Raw genomic sequence first — 27,335 nt, 5'->3', positions numbered from 1 at the left:
AAGACTAAGAAATGTGCAAAATAACCCCAGAAAGGCAGCATAGTAGCCTGTGGAGACATCAAGAGAGCTCTGAGCCTCTCTTTACTTGGCTGTTGAGGCAAGAATCTTTATTTGGGATGTGCTGATTTTGCCAGAATTGCTTGTCCTGTCTTTTATTGCAGTTCCTCCCTCCCAGCCCTGGAGGGGCTCCCTTTCTTTCTTCCTGTGCCTGAAGGTCATCCCACAGGGCTCTGTTAAAACCTCACAAGTTACATTATTCTGCAGCAATCACCAGCTCTTCTGGATTTCCAGTTTGCTGATGGCAATTCTGCAGTCGCACTGCTACCTTCCTTTGTCTGGGACATCTTCCCACCTCCAAGCAAGGAACAGGGAGAACTATTCCTGCTGCATAGCTACGAGGAGATTAGGCTGATGGTCTATGACAGGACAAAGCCTGGCTCTGAGGACTTTAAGCAGCTTATTGAAGAGAAAACTCTGGCAGAGACATTAGAGGAACACGTCAGTATGTGTTTCTAAAGCCCTAACAAGGACAGGCTATACAGAAAGCAGACTTAAGAAGGCAGGGCCTATAGCTGGTGCAGCGTGTCTCAGAACTCAACCACTCTGGCTTATATTGCAGGAGAAGTTTGTCCTTTCCCTGTCCCCACACTGACAAGGAACCCCCTGACTCCAGACTAAAACCAGCAGTTTAGCAGGAAGAGGGCAGGTGAAGATATGGGGTGCCTGCTCAGAGTCACACCCAGTAAGACAAGGCAGGACAAACAGCAGGAGAACTGGGAAAGTGATAGTGGCAGAAACAATAAAGCAAGATTCACTGTCTATTAAATAACCTCAAAACACAGTGAGAAGTCCTAGCAAAGACAGACAGACAGACATCAGCTACACAACCACCTTCTCTAAGTTAAGTGTCCTGGTGGAAAGGTTCTCAATTTTGGTGTTTCAGGTTTTTGTTGGTTTTACTTTATTTTTTGGTTTTAACATCCCACTGATAATTCCTCTTGGTATTCCAGGCTCTTCCCAACTCTGCTGGCCACCCTGTGCCTTTCCGTTCTTAGCACCTGGTCTTAAGACAGACCTCCACTCCTACTGCTTTCCCATCCCCTAAGCTATGCTCTCCTTTTTGGCTGGCACAGAAGAATAATTCACTTATAGGCTCTACAGCCCAAAGGATCCAGTACAGCCTTTATCTGGAGAAGCAGGGAAGCACAGAAGTTCTGTAAAGGTTCCTTTTGTAAGCGTGCTTGAGAAGCAACTTCCAAAGAACAAAATACTCATTTTAGTTGTGAAACAAGGATTACTTGAGAATTTGCTTTAGCACAGACAGGGGTACTTTGGCCAAGGAGTTCCAACAGTAGCCACGACATGAGGGTAGCAAACCCGTTGCCCAGTGGGTCAGCTCCAGATTGCTTGTCTTGGTTCCAGCTCTGTCCTTGAACATGAAGGTCATTGGTAGAGCAGGTAACTCTTGAGGGAAGCTGGCAGTGGCAATGTAGAGATCTCATTTAGTCTTTCCTTGCCCAGAGCAAGCCTCACAGCTCGCCGACACAAGTCCATCAGAGGCAGTGGTTCAGCTGGAAGAAAAACATCCAAAACATTAGCATCCCAACCCATGAGCTATACATTCACTTGCTAGCTCTAAAAATCCCCAGAAAAATATAAGCAAGAAAAGTGAATGCTGGGCCTGTTTGCAAGACCCAAGCCATTCAGCACTCACTCAATCAGCAACATTAGCATGTCAAATACACAGCCCAAGAATGACTTTCTGTAGAAGGTATTTAGAGCCACATGTGTGTGAAGGAAAAATGTAACACAATTACTTAAGGAAGTTCTCTCTGCAGTACCATCCAAGTTTGGGAACATATCTAGCTTGTGCCTCTCATGGCAGTATCTAAACACTTTAAGAGGCCCACTAAAAATAAAAGACTACAGTAAAGTTAGATAGCACTGTGTGATCTAGGTACACAGGAAGGACCATAATTTGTGTTTYTTCTCTAGTACTGTAACAGCTGTCAGCTCCTTCATTCCTACTACATGATTCCCATGAGATGAGTAAAGCCATCTGTTAAACTTCATGTCACTACACTTGAACATAGTGTGACAGCTTCCATCAGAGGATTTCCCTCTGCATCACACACACAGCCTCCTCCCCCCCCCCCCCGGAAAAATACAAGCTTTGGGCATTTCTGCATCTTGTACTTTAAACAGTAAACAGGATAACACTAATTTTTAAGCATGGCATATTGGGCTCTTTGATGCTAAGGAGTCATTCACAACATAAAGGGGACTCTAAGGCCAAAGCTAGAGTGAACACAGAACTGCACAGAAAGAGGATTATTTTCTTGCAGCTTCTGTTACTAAGGCTGCCCAAGCTCACCCACGCACAGCACGCTGCTCAAGGCTGAAGGGTCCTGCTCACCAACGACACAGCTAAAGCAAAGGCATCTCAAATCAAGGACAAACTTCTAAAAGCCTGAGTGCTCACCATGCACCATTAAAGTTCCCTTTAGAAACATCTCAGGCCAGAGACACCTAAAAACATCCACAGGAATGGAAAAGCTTGGCTAGGAAGCTGCCGTTTCAGGAACTTTGATAGATGCCAACTGCTCTAACTTCCACTACTCCAAGCCATATTAATTTACTTTGTACAGCTGTTTAAAACAGCTGAGACAGTAAAAAGCTTAATTCTCCTAAAAAAAAATCGTGTTACTGAATTTCTTACCAGTATTCATTCCATCAATAAGATGGATAAAAATCCGTTCCTTCCAGGTTCATATAGTACAGTTAACACTGAAAAGCTAGACAGAAGTGTTCTCTGTAGCCTCTGATCAGGCCACATCCTGATTCTACTTTGGAAAATAAAAGTATCCAGATTGCTTCATGTAGAGAAATTTCCAGTGAAAAGCAGAGACCTAGTTTTTATCCAATTTTTGAAAAAAAAAATGTGAGAAGGAGAATCTGCTAACTGCAGAGGGACTTGGTAGTGAAGTCCAGAATCACACTGTCGAATTGGTCCCCTCAAGTTAGCAGCCGAAGAGCTAAACTGATGCCCTGTTCCCCCCCCTCCCGTTACGGATCACAAACTATTAGCTGCTGCAGAGGAAGCTGCAGTACAGTGCCTTTCCAGCAGTTCTCCCAGTTGTTCAACTATTAATTATTCAAAATGTTACACCTCTTTCTGCACATCCCTTCAGCAGTGATAGCTGGGTGGATGAAACTCAGCAACTGCTGCATCCCCAGCGCCGCTCCCATTAGTCACATCTGCTGCGTCATGACGTGAAAACAGCCTCACAGCTGCTCRGGGCCTTCATGCAGAACGTAGCTGCATCCAGCCCAACGCACTGCAGGTCTTGCCTGCTAACGACCTACTCCAAGATCCACGCTGCCTCTTCTGCACGGACAGGTCTCTGTACAGCAGCATCGCACGTCTCAGCTCTAGCTGCAGTACTGCCAGAGGAACCTTTCTTTGGCAGCACTCCTTTGGGACTTTCCAGCGTAGCTTATTCTCAAGCTGCTGGGGCACAAATAYGCTAGACTCTAGGTCTGTCCTACCTCCTCCTGCTCCACAGAGAGATTGTTTGGACACGAATATTTTCCTGAAGCACACAGTCCTTGCCTAGCCAACACCCAGGACAAGAGGCCCTGACCCTCAGGGCCTACAGGCGTTAGCATAACAAACACATACCAGTTTAATGGTCTTAAAACAGAAAGGATCTTCTTCCTAAAGAGCTTAAGAACTTCATCCTTATCTAGTTTGCATTGATAACCCAGTCTGACAAAAGATAGATCAAGAAAGAAAGCATGTGTCTGACCTCCTTGCATTCACCAGCACTACACAATCACTGGACACAGTGCTGCTATTGAACGCTCAGAAGTGCTTAGAGCCAGACACCTTCTTTCCCTCTGTGCCAAAATAGCATCCTGTCATTCCTGGCCTCGTGCCCAAGATTTGCTCCTATGCTGAGAACACATTACAACCAAGTCCAATACAGGAGGTGGCTGTTTCCTTGCTAAGTGCAGTTCTGTACTGACAAATCCACAGACTTGCTGGCTCTGAGGGGAGCTGCAGATTTTGGCTTTGATGCCTGCAAAGCCTGGTTACTGCAGCTCCTGTCATTCCTTAAACTACTGCGTGGTAGAATGAACAGGGCTTCTTCCTGCTGGTATGCAAAAGCGTTTTGCCAAGGGCTCTCAATTCAAGACTCCTATTCTCCAGGGTTGTTCTGCTATTCCTGCTCTGAGCTCATCTGCTAAAAACTGACAGGAACAGGGCTGGCTGCAGGAAAAAAAAAAAAAGAGTAATTCGTGGGAGGCAGACACCTATGCTGAGCACTAAGACATGGTGTCTTAACTTAATATCCACTTAAGTGCTTAACCACTRTAGACACTGGAAGGACCTTTTCACCTAATCACTCTGGTCCTGCAAACAGAAAATAGTAGCAAAAACCAACTGAACACCACACCTACTTGAGACAGTACTAAACTCAAAAATCCCTCTAGAGCCAAATCTTCCTTGGAAGAGATCGGTTATGCTGTGGTTCATGATGGAAACAGCAGTCATGATAGAACWTCTCAGTAGATAAACATAAGGACTTAAGTCAGTTGCTTCATATAGAATTTACAGCCATTAGATACTCCACGGCAGAGCATATCTAAGACTTGTGTCCCATCACCCTGGTTTTTAAACCAGTTTAGATACTGAGTTTCTTGGCTCTTCAGTTTGAGTATTTTCAAACAAAAACAGCAAAATAGCTCGTATATTATTCTTCATGTCTGAGAGGTCAAACTACAAAAGATCAAACAGCGTGGACTTCCACTTGGATCCAGCTTGGTCCAAGCTTTACCAATGCCCTGCAAATGCCCTATTACAAGGGGATGTTTACTCTTACTTCAGTAAAACCAAACAGGACTTATCTAACTTAAAGTAACTTCCTTCTGAAGTGTCATCAGAAGAGTATGCCTATAACTCCTAGTTAAGGGGAACTAGGAGTTTAACAAAGGTGTTTAAGCAGCATGAGATTTTTTTTTTTCCCCCTTTCTTCCCTTCATTTTCCTTTGGTTTGTGGATTTACCTCTTTACCCCTTAATAAGGCTTCTGGGGTTATTCTATGAGAGTTTTTAAAAAGAAAAGTTTGTCACAGCTGAATTTTGGTGTCTAGTGCCAGCTTTTTCATACCTCATGTCACCAGTGCCAGGAGTTTGCCATTGCTGGCCCAGCATTAGAATAAAACCATTCCGCTCACAAATAAAGGAATCCTTTGGGCAGACACTGCTCTAGAGTGCAGGGGAAATACACTACCCTTCTCATATCAACCTTGCCAAATTTATTTCAGTAACATAAATCCCAGTTTTAAGCCACTTCCTTCACCTCCTCTTCCACCCACCCATACAACTGAGTCAATCTGGCCCAATGGGAATCTCTGCTATGAGAGATAACACTTCTCTATGCATTTGGAGAGCCAAACCTATTACTAGGCTTAGCAAGGAACTGACATCCCTCTTAGAAGACCTGGCACAAACTGTGCTGGCTACAATATTCAACCCCAATTTTTTTTTTTTTTTTTTTTTTTAAAAAAAAAAAAAAGAAAGAAGAAAAAAAAACACAACACCACCACCACGCAGCATCTCCGGCCCTGAAAGAAGCAAGAGTGAGCTACTTTCCCATTTGATCAGACAGGGACAGAGATCTTCCCATTCCTGCCTGCAGAGGATTTTAGAAGTTCCTTCCTGAGGCATCTAAGGAAGGCGACTGTGCTTCAGAGACTGCTCCCTGTAGAGAGGCACTGGGATTACACTGCAAACAATGCAACTGTCCAAGGGATACCCCTGCTGAGAGTTTCGTAGCAATACAGAAACAAAAGCTTGTCAGGTCTCCAGACAGAGAGCCAGCAAACAGCCAATAACACCTTCCCCGGTCATACTATCTTCCCATGCTCTGCTTGCTCCCTGCAGTGCCATGGTAACAGCACATGTGTTCCCAGACAGACAGGCTCCTTTTGAATTGCCCATTAAGGATTCAGAGATGCAGCAAACCACCACAAGTCTGACAGGAAAACCTCACCCTCTAAAAGCCCTCCACGGGGGGTGGTAAGCCTGCACGTAAGTAGCCCACAGATCTGTGCTGTTTGAAAAAGAAAAAAATACATATATATATATATACATACATACATATATATATATATATATATATATATACACATACACACACACATATATAGGGAGTTATACTCACGGTCAAGTCCATTCAAGTAGCGCATCCGTATTTCACAGTGTCCCCACACTGCGCTTACCACTGGATATAGCTTTTTCCCTTTAAGTCCCCGAAACGCAACACCCATGTATTGCCCATCTACAATGAAGCTCAGTGTTCCATCGTCCATGTCCAGAACGACCAGGAAGGAGTCTGGCACAATGAAAGTCTCATCTGGTTCTAGGAAGGCAGGGTAGGTTTTACTTGGCTGGTTCTTCCCATCGTGGTACAGTCGGTTGCGCCCAAGATCCCACCCCCAAGATTCATGATTATTTCCTACAAGTGTGGTGTAACCTACAGAATGCAGAGGGGCATCTGCTGTTGCCACCCCTACCACGGCATGGGTGCCTCGCTGTCTCATTGCCCATGTGATCTGCCACACATGCAATCCTCGTGTGTATCCCACTTTGCCTCTGATGGCGTCTGTGCTCTGAGCCACCGGATGCCGGTGAAATATGAGTTTGTCATCCTCTTTCACGAAGACATTCAGCGAGCGGTCATCGTTGTTCCATGAATGCAATAGCTGGACTTCATACGATACCGGAGGCATGTCCAGCAGTAAGTCCAAACGTGTGGGTTTGCTGTAGTCAAGTCCCTGGAGCTCCTGTTTCAGTGGCCTGTATACAGGGTCCCTCATATCCACAGTCTTTATCCCACCTGTGACCTTCTGACCCATTGTGTGTTTGGGTTTTGCCTATTTAAAGGCTCCCCAGGCAAGCTCATCAATTTGCCCTGCTGCTCCTGCTGTCATTCAGCTCTGCAGAAAAGGTTGCTAGGAGACCTTGTCAAGATGTGCACTGGTCAGTATTGCCTAAGTGACAGAAAGAAAAACAAGAGAGAGAGTTAAACATTAGCACGAACAGCCTCCTAAGCAACATTTACACCACACTTACTGTTTAGCCTGCCAACTCACCCCTCCTGTCCATGAAGAGGGGTAATGCATGCCACCTATGTAGTATACCCCACACAGAAGAGAGAGTACTATAGTACTTAAAATACCATCTATTTGACCGACATGCTACATTTCTGATGTCCTCTTCAGARGAGCACTTGAATTTCTGCTCCTTTGCTTAAGGAGGGTGTGGACTCAGAGCCATCAGAGCTTGTCTTCCCTTTGCAGTGAATGCACTGCTCCTTGTTACGGCATCAGTAAGCCTTAGGAGAGTGCATCTTTAATCAGGCRGCCTCCAGCTACCCTTAGTCACCATGTGTTGTCCAGGCTGGAGGAAACCCTTCCCTTAAGTTCTCTGCTTAGAAGATTTGGAGCCTGATACACAGTAATGCTAAAGCCTTGCATTCTTCCTGACAGTCTTTGGTACATAGGAACACTGAAAACAGTGTCTTTTATAATGTTGCCTGGTCTCCCAGCTCTAGTTCACCTCCACAAGGYCAGGCTGAGCAAGACATCCCAGTGAAGCCCCTGGCTGCCTGTTGGTGTGCACTCTTCCAGCTCCTTCCACCCATATTGGAGCCCTTTCCAGCTGGATATACCAGAGCCATCTCTACAGCTACYCACAAAGGAGTGAAAACACACAAGGTATATAACACTTAAAGAAAAGAAATCCTGGAACAACTTCAATCAATTTTCTTCTGCTGTAGCGATGTTTAAATTATCCTTTTGAAGGATGCAATACAGTTGTAAGAGCAGCTTTCCCTATAGGGAATGGAAAACAGGCTTCATTTCAGGAGGGAAATATTTGTGTTCCAGCTCAAGAGGAGGATCACAGGCTGACAGCTAGAACAGGCACTACAAAAGCCTAGTACCAACATTTTCCCAGAGGCCAAAACAGCTTATTCAACCAAACAGTAACACACAAGTTCACCACCTGATATTCTCCTAGCTGGTGCTCCAGCAAGTGCTTCCTTTGCAGTGCTCAGAGATCTCTCGTGCAGAGACTAGATGAAGATGGCCAAATTCCAGGCTTGCTTTTTTGTCTGATAGACTCATGGAACGGTAAGGTTGGAAGGGACCTCTGGAGATCTAGTCCGACCCTCAGCGTAGCCCATATGGGGACTGAACCCACGACCTTGGCATTAGCGGCACCACGCTCTAACCAACTGAGCTGAACCTGCCCCCCTAAAATAGCTGCAAATAAGAGCCTCTAGAATGCAAGCATCCCCTASAGTAAACATTACATATTGCAAATACACACAGAGGGATTGCCTGGTGTTGTCATCCATTCATAAAATAGTTTTTTCCTCCCTCAACATTTAAACAGCTCAAAAAAAGCATTCAAAACAATCACCCAATAGGAGTGATCAAACAAAGTAGGAGCCAGAAAACAAAAGGAATATTTCTCCATCTGGAGAGTTACAAACCTTCCATGGATCAGGTGGCAAAGCAGCTAGCAGTCACTGATACAGGTCTGTGGAAATAATTCCCTTCAACCCCACTCCAGCTTTGCAAAGTACTTCAGAGACTTGACTGCAAATTCAAAGCAGTAGACAAAAATCGACTGTGCCCAGTCTTAAGGGGCCTTCTTTGCAGCAGCCCTCAGCAGTGCTGGTCCCATTACTCACTAGTTTAGAGAGCAGTTAAAAAGCCTCCTGCACAGCTCACCTCGAGTGAGCGGCATCAGTTGGGGCAGCTCCTCTTCTCTGAGAGAGGAAAAAAATCCCAGCTTGAGATGCAGAGCTGAGGGGRAGGAGCAAGGTTCTTCTCAGTTTAGCAGTTTTCCTTCCAAATCTCAGAGAAATCTTTTAAAAAAAGTTTAAGCCAGTTTGCCTAAAGAGACTGGCTCACTTTGCGTACCTTTCCCCCCAGGACAGCATCCACCCAAACAGCTCTGCTCTCACTCAGCAACACAAACAACCCTCTGTGCGACAGCCGCCAAACTGGGGGCAGCTATTAGGAGAATTAAAAGTGGGAGGGGAGGGAACTAGCTTTCTAAGAAAAAAAGTGTTATTTTAACATTTCCTGGAGTGAGGCAATCACTCAGGGCTCCTGCCAGCTACAGTCACAACACTTACTCACAACCAGGACCTCATCTGGCATGGAAAATAGAGCATGAATCAGATCTGGTTTAAAAATAAGGTTACCGGACATAAGCAGCAAAGCTTCAGCTAGGAGGTGAGAGGGAAAGATCATGTATGTTCTGGGTTAGGGATCAACTCACCAGCTTCCTTGCAGCTTTTGACTAGTAGTCTGGGGACCCTGTTGAAACAGGGAGCTCAAATCAAGTAATTATTAAAAGAAACCCCCTCACAAAACTACTTTTTTCCTTTCTTTCCCTGCTTTTTTGTCAAGTGTGAGGAGGAAAATAATCCTTGAGGTTCTTTTAAAAGGCACATCACTAAGCTGCAATATAGCTATTTCAAATAGCAGCAGTATAGCTATTCAGTGATATCAGATAAATGGCATTGAGGGACAGAAAGTGGTTCATTAAATGACTCACACTTAGGTCAGGTCCAATCACATTAACAGTTGATAAGATGAAATAAYGGAGAAACCCTGCAGGACCCTCCAATAAGGGCCATCCACAACATCAAAATAAGTCCTCAATAATGCAGCCAGCTGAGAGCTCAGAATGAGCAAGTAATTGCAAAACAAATGTTTTTCTGGTGACAACACAGTCACCAGACACCAGCACCTCTTCAGGATGTCCTCATTCATCCCCTAGGGTTCTTCTTTCCAGTTCACTCCAGAGATGATACTAATACTKCTGTAAACTTCTAAGCATGAAAATTGCAGGGGTCTGTTTTGCCTTCCAACACTGCAACTGGACATTAAGGGAGAACATCACCACCCACAGCATAAGTGGGGGTTATTTAGCTGTTCTGCCCCACAGCTCAGMGGGCAGAAAACACCTAGTACAGGTGCTTGKGCCCAAGCATTTCCATGACACATTYGCACTCTCAGGACAGTTTCCCTTGCTCTCTGAGAGACTAAGTAACAGCAGCATCTCAAATCAAAGAGCCAGAAGAAAAAGCAAGCTGACACTGACATGAACTGAGCTGCTGGTGCACAGGTTCRCATACACTGTTGAAGTTGTCTCCTACAGACACTATCACAGCATAGCAACAAGTTTTATAAACCCAAATAGGAAGTTGCTTGATCGCCTTTTTCAACTCTGCACGTACACTACATGCAACTATTCACAGGTTTAACAGCAGTTCCTCACCATCCTTCCCACTATCTCGTCTTTAAGCCTTTGTGCTTGTGTCTGCTCAGGCGCTCAGTTTTGACACCTTAAGGCTGATACCAACTTGGTTTCAGTGCAAGTCTCCCAGCTGAGGCTGGGAGAAAGACCATCGGGCTACTGACATCAGAACATCTGAATCACACATCCTTCTGCAGAGAGCACCAGATGAACTGCCTGGCATCCCCAAGGCCAGTGGCACATGGACAGAGGCTGTCAACAAGGCACTGGCTACAGTGCACTTGGAAGTCTATAAGCAAGTTCAGCTGTTGGAACATCAATTAGGATAAAGGAACAAAACATTGGCAGAAAGAGGAGAGGCAGAGATTTCCTGAGAGCAGTACAGTACATGTGAGAACACTGCATAGGAAGCAATAACCAAAACAAAGCAGGCTGCCAGACTGCAGGAGTATTGGTGCAGATTGTTTTGAAGCACAGAATGCTTGAGAAGAGTGCGCAGTTCTGTACTCTAGTTAGAAAAAACATTCCTTTTTCATTATGACTTTGCCTCCTGTCAACATAAGCTTCATCGTATTTCTCAAGGCTGTTGCACCAAAGAATCAAATCAGCAAAAAACAAGAGGTGCTTCTAAAGCACATTTGTCAGGATGCTGTCTGCCTCCTCTGAAAAGGAAAGAACCTTTCCTGAAGACAAAGATTACTCATCCCATGCCTCAATTAACGACTTTTCCCAGGCAGACTATTAACTCTAGATGAAGCGTTACAGTGAAGATAAGTGAAAGAGAGGGGGAAGGCAAGAAGAATGGAGCAAAGGAGCTGATTCGACAGAGAGCAGGTTAGGTACTGTGCACTATCTACCAAGACTAAAGTGCAGCTTGGCTCCTTATTAGGGCAAGGCAGYGATTCCTGCTCAGAGCAGGCTCCCGTGTTCTTGGCACTAGCCTGGTCTAGAAGTGCAGAGTGGCACCTTGCCAAACAGTCTGGGGGCACAGTTAATGMCCCCAGATTTGGAAAAGCTTCTTCATGCACAGGACTATACAAGTGCTTTCCTTCAGCAGGACAGATGCAGAGAGGCTTAGCTCTAAAGTTAAAGGATTAATGCTCTGGGAAGTTTGATATGAGATGCAGACAGCCATAAAAAGAAATACACTAGGGAATCAGCTACTCAAAGCTTTTGAATGGTTAGAGGTTTAAGTGCATTTATCAACAGTTCAGGCTTGCTGGAATGCTGCTCTCCTTTTTAAACATAAGGCCATCTCCATTATGCTCTGTTTTGCTCCCATGCTATTTGCAGTTTTATTGTTAACGTTCCAGACTTAAGAACTTTGGAACAAAATTAGGATAGTCTGTCTTAGAGCAAAATGCTTACTGCTTTTTCAGTGAGAATTAGATTTCCCCCCTTCAGTTCAGCTGTTCAGAGCAAGCAGGCAATTTGCCATGCTAGAAAGACAAGCCAGGTTTCAAAACTGCCTGCCTGCTAGAAATAGATCAAGGCAGGAGATAACAAAGACATTTCAATGGAAGGTGTCAAAGTCCCTGCTGCTGAATGGGGAGAACACAGCTTTTACAAAGCTTTGCAWAGAAAGGAATGTATACGGAAGTCAGAGCAGAGTTGAGGTGTCCAACCCCTCTTCTATTTAAGCATTGACATGAACCAGGCAAGCTTAAGTGCCTACCACAGAACTCCTGAAACTGAGGTAGCCAYCCTGATTTAAGTCCTCTAGTTCTTGTCCCACATTTTCCAAAGGTTGRTTGCTTTTCTCCTCTCCAAACTACAGTTCCTCCTCTCATTCCACTCCAGACCTACAGTCTCTTCCTTAAGAGCTTTAATAGCTTTGCCCGTAGTTTTAGTCGTGTCAAAGTGCTGRGTGACAGAGAGCAGAGCCATACTGAGTGCTCAGGGCCACCTGTACCCCTTCTGTAGTCAGGGACTGCTAGGACACAACCAAGAACCCAGCTAGGCTGATGCCACACAGATGGCAGTCTGGACTACCCACRCCAGGATATTTTGTGTCTCAATATGAATGAAAAACAGTTAGAACTTGATTTCAGTTATTTCATTAGGGTCCCCCATACCTGGGGGCAACACCTTGCACAAAGCTTGTCAACATTAATCTAAACAATACGCCTTAGAGACTCCTCATAGCTGAATTTATAGAAAATCATCCACGTACAGGACAAGGCTGCTCTTTTGCTCCAAGCCTGTTCACCTCATTCCTGCACACATCAGCATTCAAACTCATTCAGCTCATCTGAACACACACTAAAAATGCAATCCAAACTATCAGTACAGTGAACTTAAGCCAAAGAACTCACCCGAGGTGCCCTCCTTGTTCTGTGTGAAGCCAAAGGCTTCTCCTGTATCAGCCTTATCACACTGTGGGAGGTTATTTCAGGTAGCTACATCTTAAAGTGACACAGGAATTTTAAAAGGCTGCAGTGTAGATTTTCAGCTCCATTTGGGAACTACTTCTGTTGACACTTCCACAGAAACAGCAGTCCTTAAAGTCCCAGACCAACATCTCCCCACAAGGCAAAGTCCTGGCACTAGCTGCTTGGAGGGACTTTGCATCTCTGCTGGTTCCATTAACCCTACCCCTCCYGCCCCAAAGCAAAAACCCCAAATCCTGTGCTGCCAAAAAGCTGCCGAAGGCTCAGTTTAGACGGGATGGTGCAAAGTCCCAGAACCCATAGGGCAACTATCCAGCTGCGGCATTCGGCGTTCTAGGAACAGCCTCTCCAAAGCGAGGGGAAGTAAAAAGGTTTTACAGGAACATGCAGCAGTTATTTAAGCACCTGTGAGTCACTCGCTCAGCCACTCAAAACATCTGTTTTCATGAGGTGAGGTACRGCAAACCATTCTTCAGTTACAAACTTTGCCAGAAGGAGAGAGCAGAAGCACATCTAGACAGTTAGGAAAAGTTTTGTTAACTTTTAAGTTTGAAAAACTCCACATCTTCTCATAGGTCTTTCCCTTGCACTGCAGCTCAACGCCTATAGGACATCTTATCTGGAACATCAATGCACGATGGCCCCAAACACAAGAAAATCCTAGAATTCCTTGATTCCTGATTCAATTTTACTTTAAGTCTATTTGTTCTAGTAAGTTTACTCTGGCTCCTTTTCTTCCCATAATATTTACGAAGAATACTTCTACAGGGAAGAGGCTAGACCTTTAGAGCACCTACCAAACTCTGGGTGCTCTACAGACAATGAATCAGAGCCCTACCCTGAAGATCTCCAGCCTAGAAAATACCTCCTGAGAAGGAGAGAAAATGTTCTGCACACGGTCATTTACTTGCTTCCTGCTTTGGAAAGCAGGAATACAGCTCCTGTAGAGGAGGCGGAAAAAATTCTGCAGATTTGCCCAAGTTTCCACTCGGCATTATTTTAGTAGAAAAACATTAAGTAAACTTGGCCTATTTTCTTGCACTGCACATTCATCACATAAGCCAGTGAAGAAACTCAACTGTCAGGAGCTGCATTAGTGCTGATTTGCTGACTAACCTGCTGGCAGCAGCTCACCTGAGGTCACCTTTCCACCCCCTCACAAGATTTTTACATGCTAGTTGTGCACAAACTGCCCACAAAGACGCTTCACACAGAACTATCCCCCTTTAACAGGGGACTAGAAGTTACTTCAACATCTAAGCGTTTCTTGGTGGTGTTGATTAAGAYCAAATCCCTTGACCATATGCCCCAAATGACCAGCACTACATGTTTTCCTTAGCATTAATTCTTAATATAAAAAAATTAATTCCCTCATTTCTGCTGTGTGCTTCTACCTACTGCACAAGCTGATCACAGGAAATCTAGGACACCTCAACCAGTCCTGAAGCAACCACTCCACTGGCATTCAGGCTTCTGTCCTACAACTAAAGATTTAATAAAACTTTGTGGGAAAAAAGTAAAGCTCACCTATGCAACTGAAGAAATCTTCCAGAGCTGTGTTAGCACAGACTACTGAGCAGCTACAGACCAGACAACAGGAACAACTGCACTGACAACATGGTTAGAGGTAGTTTCGGAGTGTTGCAATTTTGCTAGATCAGGGCTGGGCAAGCAACTCTCATTGCACAGCACTGGTTTTCGCAGCACTGGCAGCCTCTTACTTATTTTGCTCTTTAAAAAAAAGATAAGGTTGCCACAGGGGCAACTTCCCCAGCCCCACCTACCCAAGAGCAGCAGCAGTTCGGCTCAGCCGGTTTAGCTGTTGGTGACAGGGCTGCAAGGCCTTTGCAAAAAGTGAAACTGCAGAAAGTCACTGCCGGATCATGAGAGGGGAAGGGCATGAAAGAAGCATTAAGAAAGATGGCACATGTCCTGCAAACACATCAAAAAAGAAAATCCTCCACCAGAATAAAAGGCTACTGAAATAACTCTGTTCAAGATATGCCTTGGATGGGGAAAAATTAGACCCTTAACATTTGGCAGTGGTTATCTTAACTGTACTACTGTGGCTAACAAGCCACCATGCAAAGCCTCATTCATCCACCGAGCTGCAGGTTCGCTGYCTCAGACACCAAGAGCTCTGCTCTCTTCTGCATTAGGGAGCTAGCATAGGAATGCCCACCCCGAGACATACCAGAAGAGACCCCCGTCCAAGGAAGCCAACAGCACGTCATTGTACAACACTGCTAGGACCTGTGGCCATAAAGGACCTGCCTGTACCAATACAGCAATCCAGTGTTCCCCTCCTTGGGAGGATTCGGATAGTTTCTGCGGAAAAGTTTAAGGGTCTTCCCCCCCCCCCCCTTTTTTTTTCCTCCTCCTTCTCCAGTGTTGTGATGTAGCATAAGGTCAGTGTGTACTCTTACACTCAGAATGGCTGGTCCTCCAGTAAAGCACTGAAATTATCCTGAGCAGCACATCTAAATAAGCTAACACCTGGAMCTGCAAGAACCACCCGTTATCCTCTGCTAAGCAGCCACCCACAAGCAACTAACTTAAGCAAGTTTCCACTGTTCACCTAYCTAGGCAGTTCCTGATAACTGCAATGCTGTGTAACCTAGCAGAAAAGGCTACAGAGCAACACAGGAGACGCTCACTTTGCAAAGCATTTGTACTGAAGGAAGGAAGCCAGACAGGAGTTCCCCAGTTCCTGCCAGATATGTTCTCTGCTGTTAAAGGCTAGTTACAAATGGCAATTTGGGTCACAGAGAAGCTTAAGATACTTCTTTAAACAAAAAGAACTGAACTTGAGCTGTTCTTTCTCACAGAAGGAGTTTAGTGGATGCTTCAGAAAGGTCGTTAGACCCTTCGCAGCTCTGTTTAAGGTAGCTCCTAGGACATAGAGCTCCTACCACATAATGCCAGGTGCAAGTTAAGGACCACGTACAGGCACAGTGTTTCATCAAGGCTCTTTAAAAGAGCTTCTCAGAGGCAGATTCCAGCCATTTGCCTGCTCCATCTTTGTGTGCATCAAGTCTTAACAACTTTAACAACAGTTTTGTCCATTTAAGTTCTCCTTTCTACTCAAACCCTGTACTTAAAGCTACAGACTCTTGCCTAATATGCCTTCAGAATCACAACAAGCTCTGTAGTCTTTCACAGCCTCTCCCACTYATGACTAACACGTACTTGCAGGTACAGCAGCAGCATGCCATACTGACATAATGGCTCTGTTCCCTGGCACAGTCCGTGACCTGATCCATCCCACATGTCCGAGCACACTCTGCAGTGCACGTTTCACTGCCATGCCTGCTTCATAACTAAGATGTTCGTCATCTTCCCTTCCATAGAGGATAAATAGTAGTGAAGTATCTCATCAGGACCTCTGTTCCCCTGCCTCCCCCTGAAGAAGCAGAGAACAACCTGAGTGCTGGTTATCTCCAAGCACGAAGAGGCTAGGATTAGCTCTGAGGCTCGCTCAGCCACTGCAGGCCGTTATGTTCTTGGCACGACCACACTGTTAGACCAACTTCCTATGGTTAGTCTACTCTGAACAGCATTCTAGAGCTATTCCTTTGTATCTTTTCTGAAGTTACTTGAAGGATGCTTTCTTTTCAGTATTGCAGCAGCAGTATGAGGCAACATAAGTTAAACTTAAGTTCTGCTGCTGGCTTTAGGTCTACTGCATTGTCAGCAACATATAGTTTCTCCTTTGCTCCTACTCTCATGTTGTGTCCATATCCCCTCTGCTCTTATTCATAGCCTGGGCCCTTTACAGAGCAAACACTGCTTAAATCAGGATAATGAGACTCTGTCCAGAAGTAGTTCATTTATTGATAGTGTAATATATAGATGGTAAAAGGAGTCAATTTGTTCTGATCTCACAGCACACTGCTTATACAACAGAGCAGAACTTAACTCCCAACCTACTTCCTTAAGATTGCAGGACACTACCATGAGGGCATGTAAGTGCCTACACTGCAGGGTAAGCAGCATTATATAGCATAAGAGTAACTAAGTTGACTGTGGCTTCTCTCAGGCCTCCTGACCAAGCATGCACAGCGAGTAGTAGCAGAGTGAACGTGCCAGAAAACCAGCTACGAAAGCTCTTCCTTCATAAAGCAGGATGGAGTCCTGAGAATTTACCAACCCACACTGAACTGACAATGCTGCATCTTAGCCAAGTGCTGAGAAATTTAACCAGAGTCCCTTCCCATGTCCCCCATCTGCAGCTGCAGCAGTGACCTTTCTTACACCTCTCCCCTTTGCTCTACTCTAACATCCTGCTGGTCCAGAATACTTGTTTGTAGCCAACTGGTGAAGTGCTATTTTCCAAAAGCAGCTTCAAACTAYGGTTTCTAGCAACTATTTACAGGCAACACAAACCCAGAGAGCTGATTTGATGAGCTCAGGTTTCAGCATCTGAATCATGCTTGGTGCCACAAGCCAGCCTGCCACACACTGAGGACAGTCAGCGTAGCTAGCAGTTCAGCCATCTGCCTGTGGCTCTCAAGCTAGAACGCATACAGATGGTTTGCAGACGTTCCAGGTTTTTAATGCAGAGGTTACGGGCAGGCTATCATGGGGACAYGCTGCTGACGATGTTCAGATGTGGCAAGCTGAGCTATAGCTCCACACTCCAGATAGACTCTTTTGGAGGAAATAGCAAAAAACTGTGGTTTGGCAGTTATGTCTGAGCTGAGACAGCACCTGTACATAGTGTTATATGAGCAGGAAGATCCACACAGCTTCCCCCTTTCCTGAGGAAAGCATGGGGAGACAAAGCAGCAAGGGCACAAAGCAATGCAGCCACTGCAGAGGGAGAGCCTGGAGGAAAAATAATGGGTCAGTACAATAATTAAGCTCTTATATATAGCCCTATTCCTGCTCCAATTGCTTTGCACACAGTTATCAGCATAGCCATCCTGCAGCGCAAGCTGTTTACAGCTGATTCACTAGTTTGAGCAGCTTGTTTGAGGCTGTAGTGGAGCATGTTATAGCTAGAGAACTGGCACAGCAGGTTCTCTGCACACTGAAGCACGYGGATACCCATTTAGAGAAGGCAGAAGTGCTAGATCAAATGTCTTCCAGGTCAGAAGAGACAGGCTTCTTGCACACCAGGGTCTTATGTCATTAGTAACATTTAGCAAAGCTGTTTTTAGCTCGTGGCACCACTTTCAGGCTAGGCCCAGAAAAGTGATTTTATTCTCATTATGCCTGGTCAAAAACCCATTTTTTTCTCTGGGGATGGAGTTTCCTTTTACTGAAATTAAGGTAGATTGGCAGAACTACATGCAAAAATTCTCCCAGGTTGCTTCAGCACAGTCTTTACTTTAAGAACCCACCAGTGTCAGTCTTGGGAGAGTTTATTCCAAGGAGAACTGCTAGGCTAATGTAGAGATAAACAGCAACAGTCACTAGCTTTTACAATTCTTTTTTTGCATGCTCTTAGGAGATGGCTCAGAGATCTGCTTGCAGAGTAAAGTGCTACGGGAAATAAATCACAGGCAGCAGGAAGAAAGGTTACACATGACCCTTTCTTTAAACCCTATCCAGAAGATCACCTTTCTTATACCCTTGTACCTGCCTACAGGCTTTCAGATGTCTTTTTCCTTATGCTATTGAGACTTTGCATGTAAACAACCACTACTTCCAGAAGAATCCTCGTATCTCAGTAAGGCTGAACTCTCTGCTTGACATATTGCAAGAAGTCTCCAGTTCCATAAACAAGCTGTATCTGAAAGACTAGTTTGGGGGACTAAACTACCAGGCACGCTGTGTTTAACAGGGCTCATCTTAAAACTTTCCTGTTCTTTAGCAGCTGCTCTGTGCCCCTCTATTGACAATTATTTAGACAGCCCATCTTCTTCTGTGCCTTAGAATTTAAAGAGCAAAAGCTATTATGGAGGATAAGTAAAGGATGGCCTGAGCAGTGTTTAGAGAGCCAGCTCACTAAACAGACAGAAGCAAGCAGCAGTTATTTTGGCTGGCAATACCCTCAAGAAGTGATTTAACAGAGTGGTGGTAGTTCAGCATAGGTGCTTGAATGCCCTRCAAAGTCTGGCTAATTTGCTGTGTTTCCCTCATGTTTTTCTCTCCTTTCCCCAAGCACTGGAGCTGTAACATCTCAAGACAGGCTGCATTTAGAAAGGCATTTCCTCCACTTCTAAGCAACCATATGTTTTAAATAGCAGATGTTTACATTCACAGCTATTTGCATTAAAGAAATCCACATAAACCCTAATAAGCCACCCTGCACATGCAAAAATGCTCCTTGCTTTTTGCAATTTCCCCACTTAGASTCTACACAGCCCTCTGTCCTGCCTTCAGGTCCTTCTATCTGAGAATCACCTGCATTTGTAACCTTAGTCTGATAACCAATAGATGGAGAAGGGAGCAGTAAGCAGATAAAATGAAACTTAACTGTTCCTACCTCTATCCAGAGTTTCCATTTCTGTATCAAAAGCTCTTTTCTGGCAAGACTTTGAGATTAGTGAACAGAACAAGCCATCAGGACAAAGGTTTCAGTACCAATATGCACCTTTTTCCCTTTGAAACAAGGAACCATTGGCTTAATGCTAGCAGCAGCTATGTTAGGAGAACGAATCCTTGACAGAGTTCTCGGTCACCTTACCAAAACTTCCCAACTGCCTCTTCTCCAGGTGAGAGCATGGTTAAAGCAAAGATGCTTTCTAATACCTATATTAGTACTGCTGTACACAGTTGCATYGTCTGCTATCATCTCCTAGTTCAGGGGAGGTCAGCTTCCCTTGTAGCTATCCTTTGCCCAGAAGATTATTAAAAGGCCCATCTCACACACTGTGTTTGAAGGTATGGGGGAAGCAATACAGTTCCTAGGTTGCCTGGGCTTGTCAGTTATAGGCTTAAGAGTAAAGCCATGGTCTCTCCCAACTACTGGAAGTGCTGATAAAGAAGTCTTTCTGCCAAGATAGCTGCCTTGCTGCTTTCAGTGGGCAGAACAAGGCATTGCACAACACCTCCATAAAGAGCCAGTCGAGAGTTGAAGGAAGTTGCACAAGTACTTAATACCTGTGAAAGAACAGGACCTGAGCCCTTGTGGTAGGCGAGTCACATGGGTTCCAGTCCTGAAAAGCAGCATTTTCTCARATAGACAGCTTAAAAATGTAAGATACATAGCAGGCTATGAGAACTTCAGTCCCTGCTCCTAGAAACAATAAAGTTTACTCCATCAGAATCCATGCAGAATCCAGCARGATTCCTTTCCCTTGGAAAAGCCATTTCCAGTTTGAGCTATTTTATTATTGTTCCACAGCTACAGCCTCCTCCTTCCTCTTTTCTTCTCAAGATGTCACAAGCGTTGCTAATAGAAAAGTAAAAATCCCCACAACAGAGCAGCTGCCAAGCACTAGATTACTCAGCCTGTTGCCCTCAAATAGGTTTATTGTGTCTGAAGCTTCAGTACATGCATCTACATCAAATACATCCATGTCAGAGGGGAAGTTGTGCAAATGTCTGGTAGTGCTTATCAGGACGTTGGAAACAGCACAGCTGAAACCTGGGCCATACATTAGAGACTAATTCTCAGTCTACAACAACAGTGTCTCTCAGTTCCCTAAGGAGGGTGTTGGATTCCTGCTGCACCACAGCCTATTGGAGAGGAAGATCTTCTGTGCAAGAGGCGAGAGCAGCACATGCAGCTACAGCAAGATCAGGGCCTTCTGAGCAGGCACTAAGTTTGTTCCATTCCCACTTCATTGTCACACAGCCTGGGGAGCTTTAGTCTGCCACTTCCTCAGATTTGAGCTTCCTCCATTTGAGAGGGGGGTGAAGTGCTATTAGCCTACTATACAGATAGAAGAAAATGCTCTAACRTGAGTAGAAAAGCTAATACGCATTGTGAATTTCTCATACTGTGGCATCACAAGGAGAAATTAGGGAGAGGTAAAGACAAATGACAGCACCACAGAGGCAGCCTCAGACTGCCTACCACTGAAGGTTATCAAACTCCAAGGCCAAGCACACTTGATACCCAGCAGAACAGTATTCAGTTTCTATTCACAGAAAGCTGCTTTGACCCTAAAAGTAAGGGAAGCAAAAGCTACCTTTTCCTTCTCCAGTTTTACAGTTCCTTTACCTAGCTCCCTCACCAGTTCAGCTGGCATTCTCCTCCTTGCATTCAGTCCTACTCTATCCCACCCACCTTCATCACCTCCATCCTCCCTTTTCCAGCCTGCACTCAGTCACTGGAGTGAATGCTACTGCATTCCCACTAAATTCAGGAAGATAGGATGTGGACAAACTCCCATTYCAGCCTACACATGCATGCCACTAACTTTCAGGGAAGAAATAACCAAGACTAAGGAGCTAATGGGTTTCCTGACTGAGGATTTTAGAAGTCTTTGCCATCTATCAAATCCGATAAAACAGAAACCATGACAATGAAAACATGAGACATAGGGAAATTCATTCTGACCTCCCCAAATACCTTTTAAAGGACTCAATTCAGTACCTTTGAATTTGGAAAACAGAGGGAAGCTGGACATTCATTGCCTAAAACTTATCACAGCGAACAGCAAAAAAAAACTTTCTGCTGCTCCCAGAGAAAGGATCCCTCAATTTAATGCATCTTACCAAATTCTTTCAGCATCCCAGGGTGAACAAACAGCTGGTGAAAGGTCCTGTATTGCCCAGCCCACAGCACTGCATTAAGTTTTCAGAGGAGTTAAAGACAGGATTGTGCCAAACACTGCTACTTGCTATGAAGAAATAAACCCTTGCACGGTAACTACAAAACACCTCCTGATATTATAGAAGGATGGGCTCAGAGGGAAAAGATAAAGCAAGCTTGTGTGGCTGCTTTGAGAGCCTAGAAACACTGGCATCCTTTCAAGGTCAGCCTGCTCTGAAGGGAAGGATGTCACTGTCAAAGCAAAAAGACTTGCCACTAAGTGTTCAGTAACATGGCAGGATCGGGAACAAAGCTCTTTTTCAGCTCACCTTTAAAAGAGACTGGACRAATCTCCTTTTAATACAAATTTTTATCCAAGTAGTAGAAGTTTTGATGTAGCGATGTCACATGATGCTTTGACTTAAGTAGTTCATCTGCTCAGTGTTTCAGGTTATATTTATAGGACAGAAATTTGTTATGAGAGGTTCTTAGACAAACTTCCTCCTGTGAAATAAGCACTCAAAAATCCCAGACTACCGTCCAGCTATGCAGGAGGTTGTCTGTCTCTTGTCTAACAGTRTACCCACTTCCAGAAGTTACCTCTAATCTGATAATGGAACAGGAAGATGCCTACACACAAATTTATTTCATAAAACGACAGAATAATTTAGGCTGGAAGRGACCTCAGGTCTCTAGTTCAATCTCCTCCTCACAGCAGGGTCAGACCAGGTTACTCAGGATGTTATCCAGTTTGCTCTTGAAAAATCTTCAAGGATAGAGACTGTTCAACTTCTGGACAATTTGTCCCAAAGCTTCACTGTTCTCATAGTAAGAAAGCTTTTCCGTATATTTAGGGTTACGCGTACTACTCCCTGATCAAATCCTTCTAGTTTCCTACCAGCCAGTATCAAGTTGATCTTAGTGTTATCCCTCAGGTCAAATAAAGCTCAAAGWAGTGAACGCAGTTCAATCTCTTGTACTTGCTGTTAGTGCCTTTTTAACTGAAGACTATGTTACTTAAAGCAATTTAAGCAGAAATTAAAAAGAAAACTCACAGGTCTTTGTCTTACCTTGCTACATGGAAAAAAAAAAGGAAAATCTACAGTGTTTGCCAAGATCTCTTCACCCTGACCTTAAGCGTTGACAAACAAAAATGACGTTACCTCCTGATGCATATAGGCCTGATGGGTCCTTCAAAGCTTACTTAAGCTATAAATTCAAGTCTTTCCTGTCCTGAGGTCTGTGGAGACTGAGACTGTCACTACTGAAGACAAAAGCCTCACAAGAGGAGACAGTTGAGTCACTGAGGAAGTGATTTTTTTCCTATAGACTGTTTAGAAAACTGCTGTGCTCACTTGGCAGAGGGATGTTTTCAGAAGTCACTCCTGCACATCTACAGCAAGAGTTCACCACACAATTATCACAGGTTCTTTAATCAAGCTTAGACTGTTCAACTTGAAATCATACTCTTCAGTTCCTCCAGCACCYACCTATATGCAAAAAGGCTTCCAGGCCTCCTTCAGTGATGGACAGTTTCAGTAGGACCAGGCAGAGTTGAAGCAACATTGTTATTTTCAAATAATACCTTTTGCAATTCACCTCCAAAAGCGTCTGGCATCCGTCCCTTTGCTTTCRCAAGAAAGGATTTCCCCCAGCCCCTCCTCTCGAGTCACATCTCAAACCCATAACCTCTGCAACAGATGTACCTGCACTGCATTAGATAACACATTCGTGTGGTCTTGTAACAACGATGGCAGCAACACCTTTCTCCTCCTGTGTCCTGACCTCTGGCCAGACTGGCAGTGGCGCACGTCTAGGAATTCCCCTTCACTCTCCAAAAATCACTCGCTACATGAGTGGTGCTGTGGCTCAGACTTAGGCACCAGTGGCCTTCCGTGTGAGGGCAGGCATACTTCAGCATCGCCCCTGGAAACAATCCTCTCAGGGCATGCAGCTTAGCCACATCACCCTTTAGGAAGGGCTCCACCTTACAGGAACAGAGCACATCTTTTTAAGTGGAAAAGATGAAAGCCAGAGGCTGGGTGTTCATACAGACTTCATGCTCAGTGCGAGTCTTTGAAGGCAGGAAGGCCAGGGAGGGGAGGGCGGACAGGGAAGGAGAACACTGTCTGGCTGGAGGCTCTGAATTGCATCACTACCACAATGAAGTGTCTGATGGCTTGTGTTCTTCTTGGCTCCTTCCCCTGCTGTGCTCCACCTTGAGTTACGTGGTTGACACTCATGATAGCACGAGCCATGCGCTGTAGTCTATAATCAGCTGGGAGAGAAACAAGTTGCAGGAACACTTTGCATCATGTCAACTTCTGCCTCCTCTTCCCTACCCACAGCTCATCTTGAGGAGCCCAGCTTCAACTGTGCCTGCCACCCAGACAGAACAGTCATTCATGTGCCCAAGCAAGGAGGTGCTGCATATTAATTCAGAACAAACAGGGGTCAAGATCTTCCAAGCTTGCAGATTTATTTCAAAGAATGAATGCAGAATTACCTTCAAAACAGCAGTTTATTATTGAAGTTAATTAGGTACTTTGCTTTGAAATACAATTTCTCCTCTTGCATCAAAGGGCTGTTAATTTTAGTCTTGTAATAAAAAAAAAGCAGAAGAAATGAAAGCAGCATCTGCTTAGAAGAGATGAATGTAAGATAAAAGGTGTCTGTGACAGAAAGCTGGCAGAAGCCTTATGTTTTCTATTCAAGTTTGATCTGGGAACAACAACTCTTAAAACATAATAAAAGCTGTGGAAAAACCCTTCCCAAGTCCAACAACATAGCCAGAAGATGGAATTATTCCTCTCCAACCACTGCAACAGCCAGTCAAGGAGATGAGTCCAGACAGATCCAAACTTGCTATCTCCCTGTAATCAAGCACTTTGGCTTGCTCAAGTTCAGATATCCCCCCTTGCAGCTTTTGGTCCCCTCTTGCCTTTCAAGCCTCCAGAGGGAAAGCAGTTCCCTAGGAATCTCCCTCAGTAAAAAGGAAGCAGAGTCACACCATGGCAGAAAGCCTCCAAAATGTTTTGGCATAGATGGCTTGCAACCCAGCCAGAGAGGAAAAAAGCACTGGCATTTCTTGTCTGCCTAGAACGATCTGTTCTTTGCAGAGAGTCAAGTCAGGATCATCATGCATTTGTTATATAATACAGACTTTTAGACACTGTGCTCAAGTCCAGTTCTGTAAGAGTAACACAGAGGCAATGAAATTTGTCATAAGAGTGCATCCAGAGRAGGTCATCTCTATTCTGCATCTTCATAAGCTTTAACTAGATTTATTACCCACTTCCTACAGCAGGCCAAGGAATGGCAGCTCCTTTACAGGAAGCAAAACATTATCAAGAGCACCATGCTGTGGTGTACAATGAGCTTCCACTGAAAACAAACCAAGCACTTGTGCTCTGCAGTGCAACTCCTATGATCCAAACAGGGAGAGAGATATATAAGCATCTGGCTTGTCTTCTCCTCAGTATTTCTGAGGATAGTCCCTCCAGGCGTTTTCATTATGCAGACTCAGACACTCTAGTTTTAGTCTGGGCCACCTTAATCTGCCATATGAGGTTTTGGGTGGAAGAGAAAGTTCGTTTCCTGTCCCTTCCCCCTCCTCCCCTTTTTAGTAGCAAAAAGCTTCATCTAGCAAAGCTTGGGGGCAAGCATCTAGAGGGGACCAGATAGCTAGTGTTCAAGTGAGCTGCTTATTCTTGTATATCTGTCCTAGCTATGAAGCATGACCACCAAACAGGACTTGCCTGAATGGAAATACTATGTGCATACATTTGCTACCTGAGTAGATTGACTCACCATGCACATACATTTTTACTTCAACTCAGRATTTTTRTATTGGAAGAATGGATTCCYGTCTTCCACTGATTAGCTTGACAGCTAACATGGAAAGCAATTTATAATCTTTAAGCTGTTTGAAACTATCAAGCAAAGGAAAACCAACATTATGCACTCAGCCTGAGCCAACTTATTGCCAGTCTCTAGAAACACRATGTTCACCTCCTATTTCTGAAACAGCTGCCAAAAGCTATGTAACTCTTAAACAGCGGTTATGTGAGCAACAGCTCAAGAAAGCCAGATACACAACAAGTGCTGAGCCATTTGTCAATATTTAGCAAACCATACCATCAGCATGCTTAGCAAGGTAACCCCTCTACATCCAGGATTATATGTAAGCAACAAGCCATCGCACAGCAGCTTACAATGAAGTGCTGAATTAAGAGGATATTCCTGGCAGACAGATTACACAAGAGACAGCTCACGCTGCCAGCTTTACTGGAACATACACAGCAGCTCCCTAACGCCCAGAGCATTCTGGGATGATGCCTCACAAGACTTCTGCCTTTTCATTAGCTAAGTTTAATGACATGGTTGGACTCTATATTTAAATGTAATTGACCTGGGACATACCATAATTAGGAAAAGACGGTACACAACTCAATGAAAGTTACAGCTGGGCACACAGTCTCARAATTACGTAGTATTTTGCTTTCAGCACTACCTGAAAGGTTCCTAAGAAATTGCCYAGACTGTTTCAGAGATAGGACAACCAAAAGCTTCAGGTAGGTTYTTTCATCACTCTGCACTGCAAAAGGCTCGACTTTGAGTCAAGAGGAGGATTAGAATAGCCTGCAAAACCCCAGGTAAAACAGGYGTTCAAAGGTATTTAAGGAAGTACAGAAGAACTTTAGAAGGCCCTTCTAGTCTGGCTGCCTTGAGTTTTATCCCTGTAAAAATGCAGCTAGACAAATCCAATCTGAGAAAGGACAGCAGAGCCAAAGTGAAATGAGCTAAAGCACATTACACAAACTACAGCTGCACAAATACATGCATTGTCTTCAGAGGACATCTGTATTGTAGGGTGGCCAGATATTTCCAGTAAAATTGTTCTGGAGTAACTGAGTTGTGGTAATACAAGACTATAATACTTTTCACCCCAAACCATGACTAAGATGTACACCTACAAAAGCATTCAGTTCCATTGCTAGTGGTTAGTATCCAGAGTGGCTGCTTCCGGAGGCTGGGAGCAGACTTTGCCCTTTTGTTTTCATAGAATCATAGAATCAGTACGGTTGGCAGGGACCTCTGGAGATCATCTAGTCCAACCTCCCTGCTCAGCAGGGTCACCTAGAGCATGTTAGACGGGGTTGCATCCAGGCAGGCCTTGAAGATCTCCAGAGAAGGAGACTCCACAACCTCTCCRGGCAACCTGTGCCAGTGCTCCATCACTCTCACAGGGAAGAAATTCCCCCTCATGTTCARGCAGAACTTCCTGWSCTTCAGTTTCTGCCCATTGCCTCTTGTCCTGTCACACGGGACAACTGAAAAGAGTTTGTCCCCGTYCCCTTGACACCCTCCCTTCTGGGCTACACTCAGAAGGGCATTCCTATGCAACAACTTCACTAGATCAAGCTCTGTACATCAAGCAATATTTTAAGTGGTTTCCTCATCACCTCCTGTATGCCAATATTAAACTGCACCTAGATCATTTAGAGTGATGAACCAAACTTGTGTGATCTGTTCCAACATTACTAGCTTACATAATGGTAGTACCACTCCATGGCAAAAAAGGGGAATATGAGGTAATACAGTTCACATCAGTTGCCTCACCATGCACAACTGGAGCAACTGGTCAGAACATAGTCGTGCTCTGAACCACGGAGTGTATATAATGCTGAAGAAACAATATTTGCACAGGCTTTTTGACAACAAACAGCATTAATTRTCCCCTTTCTAGATAGCATCTGAAAGCACATACAGAAGTTTTTACTCTGAGCCATTTTAGACAGTGTAAACATCCAGACTCACTAGATTTTTCTTGTATGTAGTAGTCCATCTTTGGCCCCACGTGCAATAAGTTTCTCTCAAAACATCCACTTCCAGATGGATCCACCTCATCTCAGTATCAACAGCAGCTACATCCAACAGGGGTGATG

General features: G+C 44.6%; 2 protein-coding genes across 5 annotated transcripts in view; one reads left to right on the top strand and one right to left on the bottom strand.

The window, feature by feature from the left end:
• Positions 1-27,335, top strand: part of ENO1 (enolase 1) — a 273,184-nt gene that overhangs the window by 110,183 nt on the left and 135,666 nt on the right. The window lies entirely within an intron of this gene.
• SPSB1 (splA/ryanodine receptor domain and SOCS box containing 1) lies at positions 7-27,335 on the bottom strand. Of its 3 annotated transcripts, XM_085298990.1 has the most exons (4): positions 8,567-9,062; positions 7,604-7,901; positions 6,230-7,058; positions 7-1,571 (listed from the first exon to the last, which is right to left on the bottom strand). In XM_085298990.1, the coding sequence occupies exons 3-4, from the start codon at positions 6,921-6,923 to the stop codon at positions 1,444-1,446; spliced, it is 822 nt and encodes a 273-aa protein (XP_085155116.1). In that variant the 5' UTR covers positions 6,924-7,058; positions 7,604-7,901; positions 8,567-9,062; the 3' UTR covers positions 7-1,443. The 3 variants fall into 3 exon arrangements, with proteins under 3 accessions (XP_085155116.1, XP_085155118.1, XP_085155117.1); XM_085298992.1 differs by lacking the exons at positions 7,604-7,901; positions 8,567-9,062 and adding an exon at positions 27,208-27,335; XM_085298991.1 differs by lacking the exon at positions 7,604-7,901.

Source organism: Rhea americana, unplaced genomic scaffold (assembly GCF_003343005.1).
Source record: "Rhea americana isolate MKP2758 unplaced genomic scaffold, rheAme1 scaffold_143, whole genome shotgun sequence".
NCBI classification, from domain to species: domain Eukaryota; kingdom Metazoa; phylum Chordata; class Aves; order Rheiformes; family Rheidae; genus Rhea; species Rhea americana.
The sequence above is the reverse complement of the archived record's forward strand: the minus strand, read 5'-3'. Positions and strand labels throughout refer to the sequence as shown.